The sequence below is a fragment of the Rhea pennata genome, chromosome Z, assembly GCF_028389875.1.
Source record: "Rhea pennata isolate bPtePen1 chromosome Z, bPtePen1.pri, whole genome shotgun sequence".
Lineage (NCBI taxonomy): Eukaryota > Metazoa > Chordata > Aves > Rheiformes > Rheidae > Rhea > Rhea pennata.
This window is the reverse complement of record NC_084702.1, coordinates 11,691,038-11,705,858: the sequence shown is the minus strand read 5'-3', so window position 1 is coordinate 11,705,858 and position 14,821 is coordinate 11,691,038. Positions and strand designations below refer to the sequence as shown.

Genomic DNA, 14,821 nt, shown 5'->3' with positions numbered 1-14,821 from the left:
CTGCAGTTTCCTTTATATTCCTTAAAAAAAAAACAAAAAAACCCCAAAACACAAACACACACACACACACACACACACAAAAGAGGGCCTGCACTGCAGCACTGGAAGAAAACAAGAATATTTCTTATGCGCATAGACAAACTCCATGTTCCAGTGCAGTTCAATAGCAGCGCTGTTCTCACCAGACCAGCATACCATGAGGATGTTTCAGCAGAATTACTGTTGAACAGCAAACCTCAGAACGCTTCCATAGGAGTGGGGAACAGATGCTATAATTACACATTCCACAGTGAAATTCTCCTTACATTTTGCTCTCGTTTTAAGAATGAGTTCTCAAAACTGTTCAAGACATGACAGAACACAACCATATTAATACTGTAACATTCTTATGAAAGTTTTAGTTTAATAAAAACATCAGTTTTATCGATATTTCTTTGTATTTCATTTTTTGTTCAGCTAAACAAAAAGTCTTTTTTAATCCTACAAAAATATAGGAGCAAAAATAGACATGCTTTTTCCATACCATTAGTTTCTGCAAATTTCTGAACATCAGCTAGAGTTTTTAGTTCTCTCCTTGGGCAAGCTGACACACACAGAGCAAGAGATTTGATCTTCTGATGTACTAAATCAACACTGCATGGATCCAAGAAGAACACATACCTAGAGAAGAAAATACAGGACTTCAACATATGCACTACAAAGACACTGATATTTACAGGCATCTGCATCATAACAAAGATACGAAGCGTTACCAGTCTACTGGTAATGTTTCAAGTCTAATCAAATGGTATTGTTTATGAAACAGTAGCACTTCTTCATAAATGCAGGTCTTAACATTCAAAAATAAAGCTTCACTCCAACCTTAACTTGAAGATCTCCAACATTTTCTGAAACAGACAACAAAAAAACCTGCAAGGACATTTTTGTTATAAAAAGGAAAAAATCTGTGGATATTTTAACAAATATACCTAATTCAAGCAACTCAGAAAAGTCTTTTTAAGACTTTCAAGATTTTCCATATCACTGGCCCATATTATCATTTTGGCACTTACTTGAAATAAAAGCTGGCTATTTCAGGTAGGATTATCAACTGTGACAGTGCACTGCTTTTAAAAGACAGTATTTGATACACTTCCAGGATGTTCACTGTCATTTAAAAACACAATTATGAAGTATGCATTATAACTTCCTAGGAAACAACTCCTCATAGCTATAAACATCTCATCACAAACACTAGCTACAGTATTGTCCATTCATGGTAAAATATAAATGGGGGACCTTTTCTTTCCTGAAGGCTAAAGAAGTCTTTCATAATCCATTTTTTTGTGATAGGCTGTGCATTAAAATATTCTCTTTATATTACGTAATGTCATGAAAACAAAATAGTCACTTATTCATGGATCATGATGAATACCATATAAAATGGTATTTTTTATTTTAGTAATCCTCATGCTGAGCACATATCTCAACCAATAAAAATCCCCTTTAATCCCAGAAAACTTATTTCAAGTTACAATAGTTACACAACATTAAATACACTAGCAGAGATAATTGCAGTTGCTGCAACTCTGAGAGTAATTCTTTGCTAGAACATCAATAAAAATACAGTATTCAAAGAGATTAATGCTTTATTTAGTTCCTTGTATTGAAACTTCTAAAAAGGATTTCCTGCTATGACAAAAAGCATTACAAGGAAACAAAAACAGTACCCCCAAATGTTTGATGCTATACACTTCAGAGATAATATTTTTAAGGCCATATTTATAACAGATATCCATAGAGAAGGTAAAAATGCAAACAATGAATCTGTTTTCAAACAACCAGAACAAACTTTGTTCAAAAATCACAGCAGAGCCACTAGGAAAAGATCATATATATCACACAACATGGCCATGTGCATAATGGTTGGCATTTACTTTCTGCCTGTACACTTTCAGCCTATGCAGCAGTTATGGTCTAACCTTCCCCCACAGAAAGACTGCTCTATTATCCAGTCTCAGTGTACAAGAATTATTAGTGTTTAGCACAATTACTCAGTTCTTAGCCTCTAAGCAATCTTCCTTCCTGAAACTCCATCAAACCCCATGCCATCTACATTAACTGTAATAGAGTAACAGAATTAAGCACCATTCTTAAAATATTTCTCATTGATAAAATATTGTTAAAATTTCTAGGGAGTTATCCTGTACTATTTCTAGCTTGATTTGATTTTCTACTTGATACGTAATAGTAAACACCAGAGAACTTTGCAAACATTACAAGTCCAGGCAGTAAACATAAAATAAAAATGATTATCCTTCAGATATAGTCAAGATAACTATGTTAGTAGCAAGCCATTAATTCCACATTTTCCCTTTACTTCAAAGAAAATACCTTCACGCTGATACTAATCTATACAATACTAGTGATAACAGCCTTGTTATAGCTTTCTCTCCATGAAAACAAATTCATACAGATGCTACTTGTGCTACTGACAGAAGTCGAGGGAAACCAATGCAGAATTTGGCATTAACAAGCTAGCTGCCAAAACATCCTCTGAAATATCGCATGATGAAAATGACTTGAGCTAAAAATAACTGCACACAATTTTGAATATATCAGTTTTCTCCAGCCATAATAAATTCCTGAAATGCTAACCTTACATTTAATTTTAAGCCAATTCTTATACTTCTAGGGAAAGGGGGAAAGACTTTAATCTTTAACAAGTCAGAGTTTCACATGTCAGGGTACTAGAGTATAAGGTTAGCAGTAAGTTGCTCAACCTCAGGTATGTAATTCAATACAGGCTTTAGTACACCTTTTCAAAATGCATCAGAAGAAAGTTTTTTACACATGCATAGGATAACCATCCTCACACTGAACTACTGTTTCACGTTTACATTCCAAAAAAGTTACTCAAAAAAAAAAAAAAAAAAAAAAAAAAAAGAAAAATTAAAATTCACATTTCTATGGAAGTAAGTCAAAATACAATTCCAATACAACCAGAGGTATAAAAAGAACAGCAACCACTCTTGACTAGTAACTTATTGAACAAGCGCACAATTACTTATTCATGAGAAATATAGCAACCTCCCGTATTCCTATAAGGATAGACAAAGCATTGTTTTGTACTCCAAATACCCTTGATTCCAAAAACATGAACAATAAGTTTAAGCAACCACGGCAACTTATTATATGCACGAGTCTATCCTGCCTTCAAACATTTTGTATATTCTTTAATTTGCTGAAACCATTGATTTTCTGTCAGTTCTCAAGGCATCTCTTCATAGTCAGATGAGCACTCTGTAGAACAATTATTCACTGTGATCTACAGTCATCTTATTGCAATAATGGAGAAATGAATTTAATGATCATCCAGTCTACATCAATTAAGTGTGTATACCGAAGGCATACAGAGCTTGACTCCCTGAACTTCTCTGCTCGCTTGCTGTAAACTCTCTCTCAGTTTTCTGGCTACCTTATATCAAAGCTTCTCCTGAGTGATCAAAGGCATTTATTAGGGTTGAATGTCACTCTAAATCTTCTTTATAATGGCACGTGCATGTCTCTGTCCTTGAAGGGATAATACAGACTGAATTCTGTTCAAGTCGTAAAATACTAAGTAGTAAAAAATCCAGACTGAACTGGCATTCATGAACTTGTGTTTGGCTGCTATGGTCATCATTTTATTTGCAAAGTACTCCATTATGTCAAAGGCCATTTTAACCCTTTGTGCTCCTAAAACTTGAAAAGTAAACAGTCTACTTAAAGAAAATAGGTTTAAGAAGAATGTGTTACCAGTGCTACACTACAGTTCTGGTTCCCATTCCAGAGCAAAGCCTATTAAATCTGCACTGTGTTTTCTTAGCAATATGAACACATAGTTGATTCACTTGTTATTGATGAGATCAAGCTGTAAAAAATTCCTCCACAACATTTAGTCTCATTAGTTTCAGCATAGCTGATGTACACTTATCAAATCATGCCACTGTGAGGACTCTTGTTCTTCACATTCCCACCCAGCTTCTCCACATCCACAAAGATCATGTCATTTTTACTTCCTCATTACAGTTCTTACGGCTTGCCATCTTGTACAAGGAAGAAAATGTTATTCTTACAGACTATTTAGTTTTTCTGCCTTGGACTGGGAAATTAGTTACCCTGAAAGCAGAACACAATGAAAACAGCTTCAGGTTTACAGAACTGCATTTGTAGAGTGTAAAGTCCTCTCTTCCTCTACAAGACCTTAAATAACGGCAGTAAGAACAATTTATTTCTTCAGGCTCTCTATAAAAGCATTCCCATAAAGCATCACGATTAGTTCCATGAACTGCCTCTCAAACTCATGGGTGTGTAAGATTGAGGAGAATCACTTGCTTTACATAAGAGATGTCCTCTGATAAAGCTGGTTACCCTAGATTATATGAAACACTTCACTGTGAACAGTTACAGAACAGGCTGTAACTGTTAAGAAGGCTTCCTCTTGCTCTTAGCCAAATAGATGAGTATACCCATTTTTTTGCCCAAGTCATGTATCAAAGCAAGATATCTTTATTAGAAAAAATATAATCCTTTGAAACTTTAAGACTTTGGCTTAACAGCATCTTCTGGCAAGATGTTCAGCATTAGGTGTTAAAGACATTCTCAATTTTTATATGCTGTTTTTCAATCATGCCTTTACGAAGTGAAAATACTTAGTAATCCCAGCTGTATCCTCGTAATAGTCCAATTTTGCTTACGTGGGTATTCTGGTATTTAAAGGATCAACTGTTACACTATACTATTTGGTATGCCTGAATAAGGTGCCTTGAGTTTCTTGGTTACTTGGAATCCTTTGTCTTCAAACATACAAAACCACACAACATTTCTTTCTAAAGGTAAGGAGATTTAAAATATTTCCTCTCAAAACATAATAATGTACTGAATTAAAAATGTTGGCATTGAAAAACAGGTATGTTATCTTGCATAAGTTAAGCCTTTTGATCCTCTTGGAAGCTATAATCAGATAAAGAAAGGATTATTTTCACAGAAGAAATCTGTAAAAGTTTCTGGCTATTTTATTTCACTCAAATTCTTCTGATAACACACGGGTTACCTAGTCACATTAAATTTTAAATCAGATACTTAGGAAAATTCTATAATTGCAGCTCGAAATAAACAGATTTTAGACGACTGTCCTTCCAAATAATTTGCAGGTATTAAGAATTTTCTGCTAGTCAAAGTAAAGTGTAAAGTAAAATAACATGACCCTCAAGAGTTAAAGACGTTTAAGTTAAGATTTAATTGCTTTAGAGTTAAAATAACAGAATGATGAAAGAAGCTTTTTTTTTTTTTTTTGTAAATTAGTATCTCTATGCTGTTCTAAGGTTACAGATTAAATAGTTCACTTTCCAAAGTCATCCAAATCCAGATGACTGGATTCTTCAATCCAGAATTCTTGTTATTCAGCTCCAATACTAACTACTATGCTTAGCAGAGTATGTCATTTTTTCCACAGCATAGATTGGAATATCTGTTTAGACCTTATAAGTGGTAGCTCTTACAGGACAACGCTTACTAAGAGTTGTGCGCTGCTTTAAAGTTGTATGTGTTCTCTCGAGAAGTTACCTTTATACAGCCACGTATACGTTTACAGTTCAAGTTTTGAAGTCTCATCTTAACGTGTTAGATATATCCCAGATCCCACTAAACTCAGTGGAAGAAAACAAGCATAAAAGCAAACAATTTCTACATATATAGAGGCCTGCTCCCAAATTTGAGAATATTTGTCGTATCTGAAATTCTAATCAACAAAGTTATTTAGAGGCCTGGTATACTTTCTTACATTAAAGGTGATGTTAAGAAAGGGAAATTCCTCAGTGACCTAGTTGTACTTGGATTACACATCTATCAACATACCTTCTACAAGTACTATTGTTGTTACCTAGGTAAGAAGAGTGGACAAGGATCAACAGAGAAAGTTAACATATACTTTTCCTAACATTATTGTAAACTTCTCCCCAGATAAGAAATATTTTGCCTCTCCTAGCCTACAGAATGATGCAATAGAAGCATATACTTACTTCTTCTGTGTAAGGTCCAAACCACTGTTGACTATTCCTTCCACCTTGACATTTTTCTGTCCACAGATATTTCCGTAACTGTCATATCCTGACAGCAGTCTCGCAGCTGCTCCTGTAGCTATTGAAAAGCCACAGATAAAGCCCTGGGGGAGAAAGAGCATAGTTTAGTAATACTTTGTTTGTCATTAGGGAAATGTCAGCTTAATTAATTTGTTTCTAGCACAGCTTCTTCTTCTTCAAAAAAAATCTTTCCTATCAAGAAAGAAAAGATAAGGACAATCTACTCAGAACTACTGTGCAATTTAAATACAAGGAAAACCAAGGATTCACATTTCCAACATTATATATTATCTAAGCAGAGTTAAGAATCTTCTAGGTGGTTTGTGAGAGTCATCACATCCCAATCAAGTGATGCATGAAGCAGCAGAAAGGCCAAGGACAGGCAATGCAGGAGAGCTAAAGCAGAGCTAGAACTGTCAAGGATTAGTTTGCAACTGAAAAGATTCCAGGAAGTCTGGATTTCTTGCTTTAGGATTTTTTTTTTTTGGGGGGGGGGTCATTCAAAATACGTGCTTGTGAAGTTGAGCTAGAAGAGGTCTATCTGATGTAAATGCCTTTTAAGGAAATCCTCTAAAGCAAAAGAATGAAGCAGTGACGTCAAGGCCACTGAAGTTCCAGATGCTGGAGTTTAAACGCAGGAAAGAAAAGAAATAAGGAGCAGGAGAATGGAAAAGAGCATACATAAAGCAATGTGGGAAATGCCCTATGACAGGTATGTCTCATTATGACCTTTCAAAGATCTTATGCTAGCAAAACCAGGCTCAAGGCAGTGAGGAGATGACCATAACAATGTGCTCCCAAAATATCATTAGCACTCTAGCAATACCAATGACAGGGAGAAATGAATTGGTACTGGCTTGCTTTAGTATCCTCAGCGAATGGCTTTTACAGACAAGCTGCAAGCTGAGATTTGAAAATGGGAAGCAGAGTATACAGTTGAGACAAATGTGTGGAGCAACAGATGGTAGAAATAGGATTGTGCAAATGATGACAATAGATAACAATCAGCATTGAACAGTCAAAAGGTGGATGGTTTTGAAGGTCTGAAAATACAGGAGGGTGACTGTCTAGGATAGAAGTGCCAGAGATTAGGTTACCACTGCAGAGATACTTCAAATAATAAGCTGTTTATTATCTTTTTATTGACAATATTCTAATATAATTATAGACTCAACACTCGAAGTGAAAGCAAGGGCAGAAGGAGCAAAAGGCACAAGTAATAATTAAACCACTCACTTTCAATTTCTTGGATCCCTGTAGAGGGCATACTACTATGCATTTATGTATAGTAGTATTCATGTCCTCAGTTTGTTCAAGAACTTCTTCCTTACACATATGGTAAAGCAAAATCACATGATTCTTCTCCCTTCTAATCTAGTCTGTACAGTGTCATGGTGCTACCTGATACTTCAAGTGAAGTGATCTAAGACAGTAAGTAACATCATATTTGACTGAGTAGCAAGATTGTTCTGCATATTATATTGCTTAGACAGAAAAAATCTGGGACACTAATTCACAGCAGACAAATTTACAATTGTTGGCAGCAGGTAGGTATAGACTGAGTTACGAGAGAACATCAGAGGCAGAAAAAAGCAACTACAAAGACTGCATGTTTCAAGAAATACTGTGTATTTACAACTTCAATATATTCACATGTTATAGTAAGAAAATAATTAGTAAGATTTAAACAAAACATTAGTATTTTTGCATTGAGAGCATAGCCAATGACAAACACTTTGGGGAAATGAAAAAGGAAAACCAATTTATCAATGGAATAAGAATTCCAAAAAACAGAAAGAAAGTACAAGAGAAAGAAGGTTGACAGCATACAAATCCCAAATTCTTTAGGCCTACTTGCAACACAACAGTACAAGACAGCAACAGACATTGTGCATTTGAGAAGAACAGCATGCTTAGGTCCATTAAACAACACAAGATAAAACAACTATGACAGTCTATTTCTAGTTTTCACTAACCTGTAAGTCTTGAGGGCTTGTTTGTTTTTTAATATAAAGTGCATACTGCTATCTTGAGAAAGGTGAGAGTTTCAACACACAAGGTAGGGATATCTCAGATGGAATGGAAAGCACCTTACCATTGGGAATAAGGCTGCTAATAGGAGGAGCTTGTCTTGAGTATCCAAGTAGAAAGCGGTCAACAGTTTGATGTTTAAAATCTTTGATTCTGAGCTACAAGTCTATTGCTATTAACACAACAGTTCACCAGGCTCAAAGCTATTATTTTCAGGACATCTGCTGTTCCATATGGAACATAAACCAACTGGTACTCTGCATGACTAGAAATCAGTTCAAAATGAAACTAATATTTCAGAGGAATGGGAGCTGGAGCAAGAATTGGCGCAAACAACAAATTCTGAATCCCTCTCAAAGGTCTGATCTGTACATACTACTAAAATAAAACCTTTTTCTGTTTCACAGCTAATAGTTTCCATAGTAATATACTCTGACCTTGACAAGGTTACTAAATACACAATTATAAAATCTTTCTAATGAATGCAAACTCTCCAACTACATAACATCTGCAGAATTCTGTGCGTTTTACTCACCATTCCTATACAGAAGAGGATGAACAAGAGTAGCCATGGCACATCTGTGCAGCTGTGATCCTCCAGCGGTTTCCACTCTCGCTTGGAGCTCTTAGGTGAGGAGAGAGAGAGATGGGATTTAACAATGTTTACTGAATTCAGTGTCTTCTACTCATAAAAGAAAAAGAATGCAGAAAACAGTTCTCCACAGCATTAATATAGAGCAGGAGTTAACATTTTTCAGGTATATCTGAGTTTAAAAATATCTAAATACATCACGAAAGATATTTCAGGAAGTAAATCCACTGGAGGCTAGATCAACAAAAAAACGTTTATCCAGAAAATAGACAGGAACACTGATGGTTTACTTCACTTATCTTTCTAGCTTTAGCAGAAAAGAGAAGCTAAAGACATTGAATCAACAACAGCTGTTACTGCACTCTTCCACAGCTACCTTCCAGTCATCTGCTTTCCAAGAAGGATAAATGACTTATGAGCAAAAGCTCCTAAGTTTTAAAATATTACTGGCAATATTAGCAAGTATAGTGCATGTAAAAAGGATGAAATAAACTGCTGTTGAAGTAATAGTTCTCTGTTTGCCAAGAAGAGGCCATTTAGATCAACACTTTAGCAAAGAAATCCTGAAACAGTATTGGTTAGATGCCAGAAAGGAAAGTCTTGTACTTACAAGGTCAAAACATTGAAGGAGGGAGATTCTATTGCTAAGTATAAAGAGGTGATTATAAACATTTCAAATAGTCTACTACTTATGACAAAATTTCTGAAGTCTGTTTACACTGACAAAATAATTGCAATATATTAGAAATCATCATTTTGCCCTCTAGGAAAGGCTTTGAGGCAAGAAGGAACATTGGCTGTAGCACAGAATTAACCACTGTATTAAAAATTGGTAACTGTAACAAAATTCTTTATTAGTTACTTCTCTTGCCTAGAAAAAAACTTTTAATTAGTTTTCAGATACTTACTATCCCTATATTTCTACTAGAATTTGAAAATGTGCAAATCGTTTTTGTACTGAGGAGGAAAAGGAGATTAATATGGTGAGGATACAATACATCTCTCCCAGACACAACTAGAAAGGACAACCTATCAGATTTTATGTTTCTTTTTCCACGCCAGATTCTGAAGCATCTTGAAGACTTAGTTGACAAGGTAGCTAATATCAACAGCTTTTATTTTAATTCAGTACTGACATTATATCCAATCACTATCCTCAGCATCTATTTTTTGCATTTTTTTTTAAATAAAAAAAATGTTACAGTATCTAACTCTTATAAAGTTATTGAGTTGGTTTGTGGTATCTATGATTTTGTTTTCAGGTAAGTCACAATCATAGAGCAATTTTTATAAACAATGTCATTAGAAAACTACAAGGCAGACACAATATAAATGAAATCTTGTATGTACCTTGTTTCATGAATTAAAACCGTAGCTGCTGACTGAAGTTTCACTACATCAGTATTTTTTTCAAGCTTTTCTTTTAGCTTTTCCAAGCTGTATCTCATCAGTGAAGGATGAGTTAAAAAAAAAAAAAAAAAACTCTCTAGGAATCAGTGCTTTTTTTGAAAGGTGTTGGCTGGCTGATGGCTGACCCTATTCAGTTAGGGACTGAGCGGAGATAAAGTAACAAAACTATTTAATTTCCAGACAAGAGCTATTGCACTTCCAGGCTACAGAAAAAGAAAATAGAAAAAAAAAAGCATCTGAACAGAAACATAGAAAAAATATTTGTGTCCATACTACTGAACTTATTATGTAGAGGATACCCACACCAGTTCCAGCCACTACAAGGCATCCTTACATGCAGGAAGTAGGAGGAAGAGAGAACGTTTTGAAGTCAAGGTGCCAACAGCACCTCTTTAGTTTGAAAGGTTTCTAATGCAAGAAGTTGTTCCGGTTGCAGTTGTGACAATATAATGTCAAAATTTCTAAGCACTAGAATTTTGTATTCAGGATTCCATGCCACATTTGCAGTCTTATATTAAGGAGGTTGAACTTAATATTTTTAATTCCAGCTGCACAAATTCACTCTGTGCTCTGAACAGTCAAACTTCTTTTTATTTTACTCATTAATCACTAAGGAGAGGTGTGAAAAGGTCACATTATGCACTCTACTATGCTCATTCAACAAAATTGTCTTCTGATGCTGGCAAGTTCACACTTAAAGCTAACACATTGTTCAAACTTAACATTTACAGAGAGATTGTGACATTTATACTGTTATAATTAGCATAATCAGAATTGCACAAAAGGTGTAAAGCTTTATGCTCATATTCCTAAATTCACTCCAAGAACCCTGGATTCACTGGAGATTCACTTTTATTTACAACATCAGACATAAATTTCAGCTATAACCGTGTCTTAAGAGTAAACTGCCCTTGACAGAGGAGGTGGTAGCAAGATGCACAGAGTGTTTGTTTTTTTTTTTTTTTAATCCTCTTTGTACCATCTGCAAATAAAGTCTTTTAATAAGATTTTTAAAAGCCACTGGACATCCTCTGGAATAGCTCTGACAAGGATTTAGGATGTCTGACTAGTCACCACTACTGTAAGTAACCCATTTCATTTCCTAAGTGGACTGCAATTGATATTCCTAAAAGAAAAAAGAAAAAGATGTGGTATAACAGATAGTTAGAAGGTTACAAAGAAATGAATTCAATCCATGTCCATAGTACTTACCTGGCTCTAAAATATATGATTTTATTTCCAGAAAAAAATACATTAAGGAAGATATTCTAAACCATGAGTATTTTTTGAGGCAACTCTAAAGTGGTTTCACTAGATACTTCTCAACCCATATTTTAACCACCTAGTATAGTAAGATAGAAAGTGACATATCTTTATAACTATGTCCTATTCATTCCAATAGGCTCAGGACCTCCCTCCAGATCTTGCTACAACCTAAGTTGGCTGCCAGTAACTATTTGGTGTTTTCTTCTCAGTTATACTTTTACTCTGGATACCCACTGAAGTTTCCTCCCTGAGCTTCACACCCCTTCACCCTCACTGGATATTTGATGCTGGTGTCTCTCTCCAGTAGCTTAGTGTTACTCCCAGCCCACTCTACCCACTGAGATCCTTACTCAGACCTTAATTTTCATGCTCAGGCAACACAAATTGCTAATCTGCTATCAATATCATGTCTCAAAAAATGTGTTTTGTTTTGCAATCTTGAAACTACATTTTGTTTCCATTGTGAACTGAAGCACGATCAGAAGACAAAACGTTAAAGCACTCTCCACTTGCAGCAAAGTCAAGCTGAATTAAACTTCATGACATATCCAATATTGGAGTTATGCCATTCTGGCTCAAGAGAAGGCTTCCAAATGGAAATGTTCAGAATTCCTAAAAGACTCAAAACCAGGACAGACTGTACACTGCTTCTTCTTAATAACACCACCTAAGATATTATAGTTAGATGAAATGGTGACTCAATATTCTACTTCAGTGTTTAACACTATTTCAAGTCAAAAATATCAAAAAATGAGACAAGTTGGAACAGAGATATACAAAAACCATTTCGATATTCCCTCTTATAAAGCAATCAGTAGCTTCCTTTTTCTTTCAGCCTGATTCTAACAAGAGCATGAAGATGTTGCAAAACATCTAGTTACCCATTTGCAGGCTTTGAGGATGAGTGATTACATTTATGCACTTAGAAATGATCACTTTTTTTTTTTTTAGTGTTGAATACAAAAAAGGTATTTTGACTCATCTCTTTATAAAGAGGCAGGTCCAGATTTCAAAGGTTTTTTTTAGAAACTATTATAAAAGGCACTTTAGCAGTTGGCCCATTCCCCCTGCAGCAGCTGATTCCATGTTCTAATAATACAGCTTTTCATATTACTATGATTTCACTCCTCTTCTGAACAGTCTGGTAGACAACTCCTGGGTTACAATATGGTCAGGCACATATCTGGCATATGGGAACTTCACCGCCTGTCTTTACCACATTTTCATCTCAAATTCAGTAATTCTTCGACCTTTTCTTAAATCTGCACACTCCCCAACTAGTCGATCTTCATGGCACATGCCTCATCATTCAGCCCTTATACTCCCTTCTGTATCAAATCCACCTTCCAAGCTTCAAGTATCTCAGTCACCACAGGAAATGAAAATCCTTTATGAGGATCTTTCCTAAAAGCGCTGTGATGTCAAATTAGAAAAATTAGGAAAGTTTAAGATTTAGCTTCCTTCCACAGAACCTTTGCTTCCTTCCTGTTACAATGTCAGTTAAAAACACTGGGACAACATGAGTAGCTGAATTCCAGTTTGTTCATCAAAACAGTTTCTGTATAAGATCTATAAACCCTTATATTAGAAGTCATTTTGAATTCCCTGGGGGACAAAAGATTTGTATCAGGTATCCTAAATAACGCATGCACAACAGCTCAGATAGCTGTTAATGAACTTAGATTCAGAAGCTACTGCCAAAGTAACTATTCTTTCCAGTGGATATAAGTTCATTTTGTTTTTCTAAGCACAAAATCTGACATGAAACAAACAGTTCTGGAAGCCCTGGAACTACTGAAGTTGGTTTTCTTTGGACTTTCTACATACTGCACTTAGATTCTCACTTCTAACAAAGTGAAAGTTATGATCGTAGTTCTTTAACCAGTAGAACAGTTCCCAATAGTTTCTGTTCCTTAGGTTCTCTGATATCTAAAGATAATTCAGTTTTTGCTACAGCCTCTTTTTTGACCTCATTCTGATCACTTTCTTCATTAAGCTCCTAGGAATGCTTTGAATTAACTATCACTGCAAAACTGGCTGAAATTTGATAAATGAGTTTTAAAATTATTTGGAGAAGGACAAGTAGTTTCCTAAAGAAATGAGGTGTGCGTGATCTGTACCGAATATTTTTTTTTTTTATGTAAGTTATTAGCAGTTTGAATTACTCTAAAGAGATTACATAACTAAGCTTTTCAAATGCTTTAAATTCAAGTATTTTTCCTCTCTGTCGAGAATCATGAAAAAAACTTGGAGTATTCATTCTGTTATCAGTTCTAACCAGTTTTAATAATACTAAGAATACTGACAATTGAGTATTGAGTTTTTGGGGGAATTTGGAGAATTTCTTTTTTTTTTCTTTTTCTTTTAAATTGAAGGATAGTTTTTACGGTGCTTTTAAAAATCCTCAGGGACATTTTTACTGATGCAGCAGTTCAAGATCACATAAAACACCCTCCAGAGAACCACATTCATATAGTTATGTCCCCTTTAAATTCCATTGTTATACAATCTTGACCTAACATCTGGATTCAGAATGTGTGACTGTAGCTTAATGTAGGAGAGTAAATAGGAATGATTCTTGCTGAAAGTTATGCATGTATTTGTAACTCAAAGAATTCAGAAATGACTGTGTTGCTATTTATCTATGTAGCAGACAATGCAAACAGCCACACTCTGCACATGGTTTTAATATACAGTGCTTGAAGGCAGAAAAGGATACTATTCTGATCATGATCTTTTGCAGGAAATGGCCATACCTCTCCTGGGAAGAAGGTCGATTCTGATGCCTTTCCAAAGCATCAGTTATTCATTTCATTCAGTTTATTCTAAAAGCACAATTTGTACAGATAGAGTCATTCTGCATCTACAGGGTAGGTCTGATGCATTCCAGAATTGCTGGTTTCATTCCAATATTGCACACAGCCCAATTGACATCTAAGATCTATTCCATTTCTGAGTTCTTCTCAGGAAACAAGGCAGTCAAGTTAAAGAGGCTGCTGCCAAAAAACTATTCAGTCTACAAGTTATCCTACGTGTTCAGTTTAAAAATTTCAACCCCGTCCATGCTAAAAAGTTTTGGAAACATTTTTCAGTATTTTCTAATAAACTGCTAAGGGAGCTGATTCTTCAGTCATTTTATGTAGCTTATGTAAGGATACATTGCTAAAGAACAACCCAACTGACGTGCTGGACTTTATCATGAAGCATGCCACCTTTGAAAAGAGGAGTGACTTACTGGTTTTCCAAAAAAAGTTTCCTTAAGTGGAATTTTGCACCGTAGATTCCCTGAGTTGCTCAGAGCAGAATTCTCCCTCTTACCAGGGAACATGCCATTTCATTGTTCAAGACACTCCACACCTTTATACACGATTTCGCTGTTGAAGAAAAGAACTAGCAGCAATTCTATACTGTCCTTCTGAAA

General features: G+C 35.3%; 1 protein-coding gene across 2 annotated transcripts in view; it reads right to left on the bottom strand.

The window, feature by feature from the left end:
- The window catches only part of SLC44A1 (solute carrier family 44 member 1), a 67,678-nt gene that overhangs the window by 39,016 nt on the left and 13,841 nt on the right, over positions 1–14,821 (bottom strand). For both annotated transcript variants that reach the window (XM_062599536.1, XM_062599535.1), the window contains exons 2-4: positions 8,668–8,757; positions 6,042–6,184; positions 524–660 (exon numbers count right to left, since the gene is read on the bottom strand). In XM_062599536.1, coding sequence (XP_062455520.1) covers positions 524–660; positions 6,042–6,184; positions 8,668–8,757 — 370 coding nt within the window. The remainder of the gene's footprint in view (positions 1–523; positions 661–6,041; positions 6,185–8,667; positions 8,758–14,821) is intronic.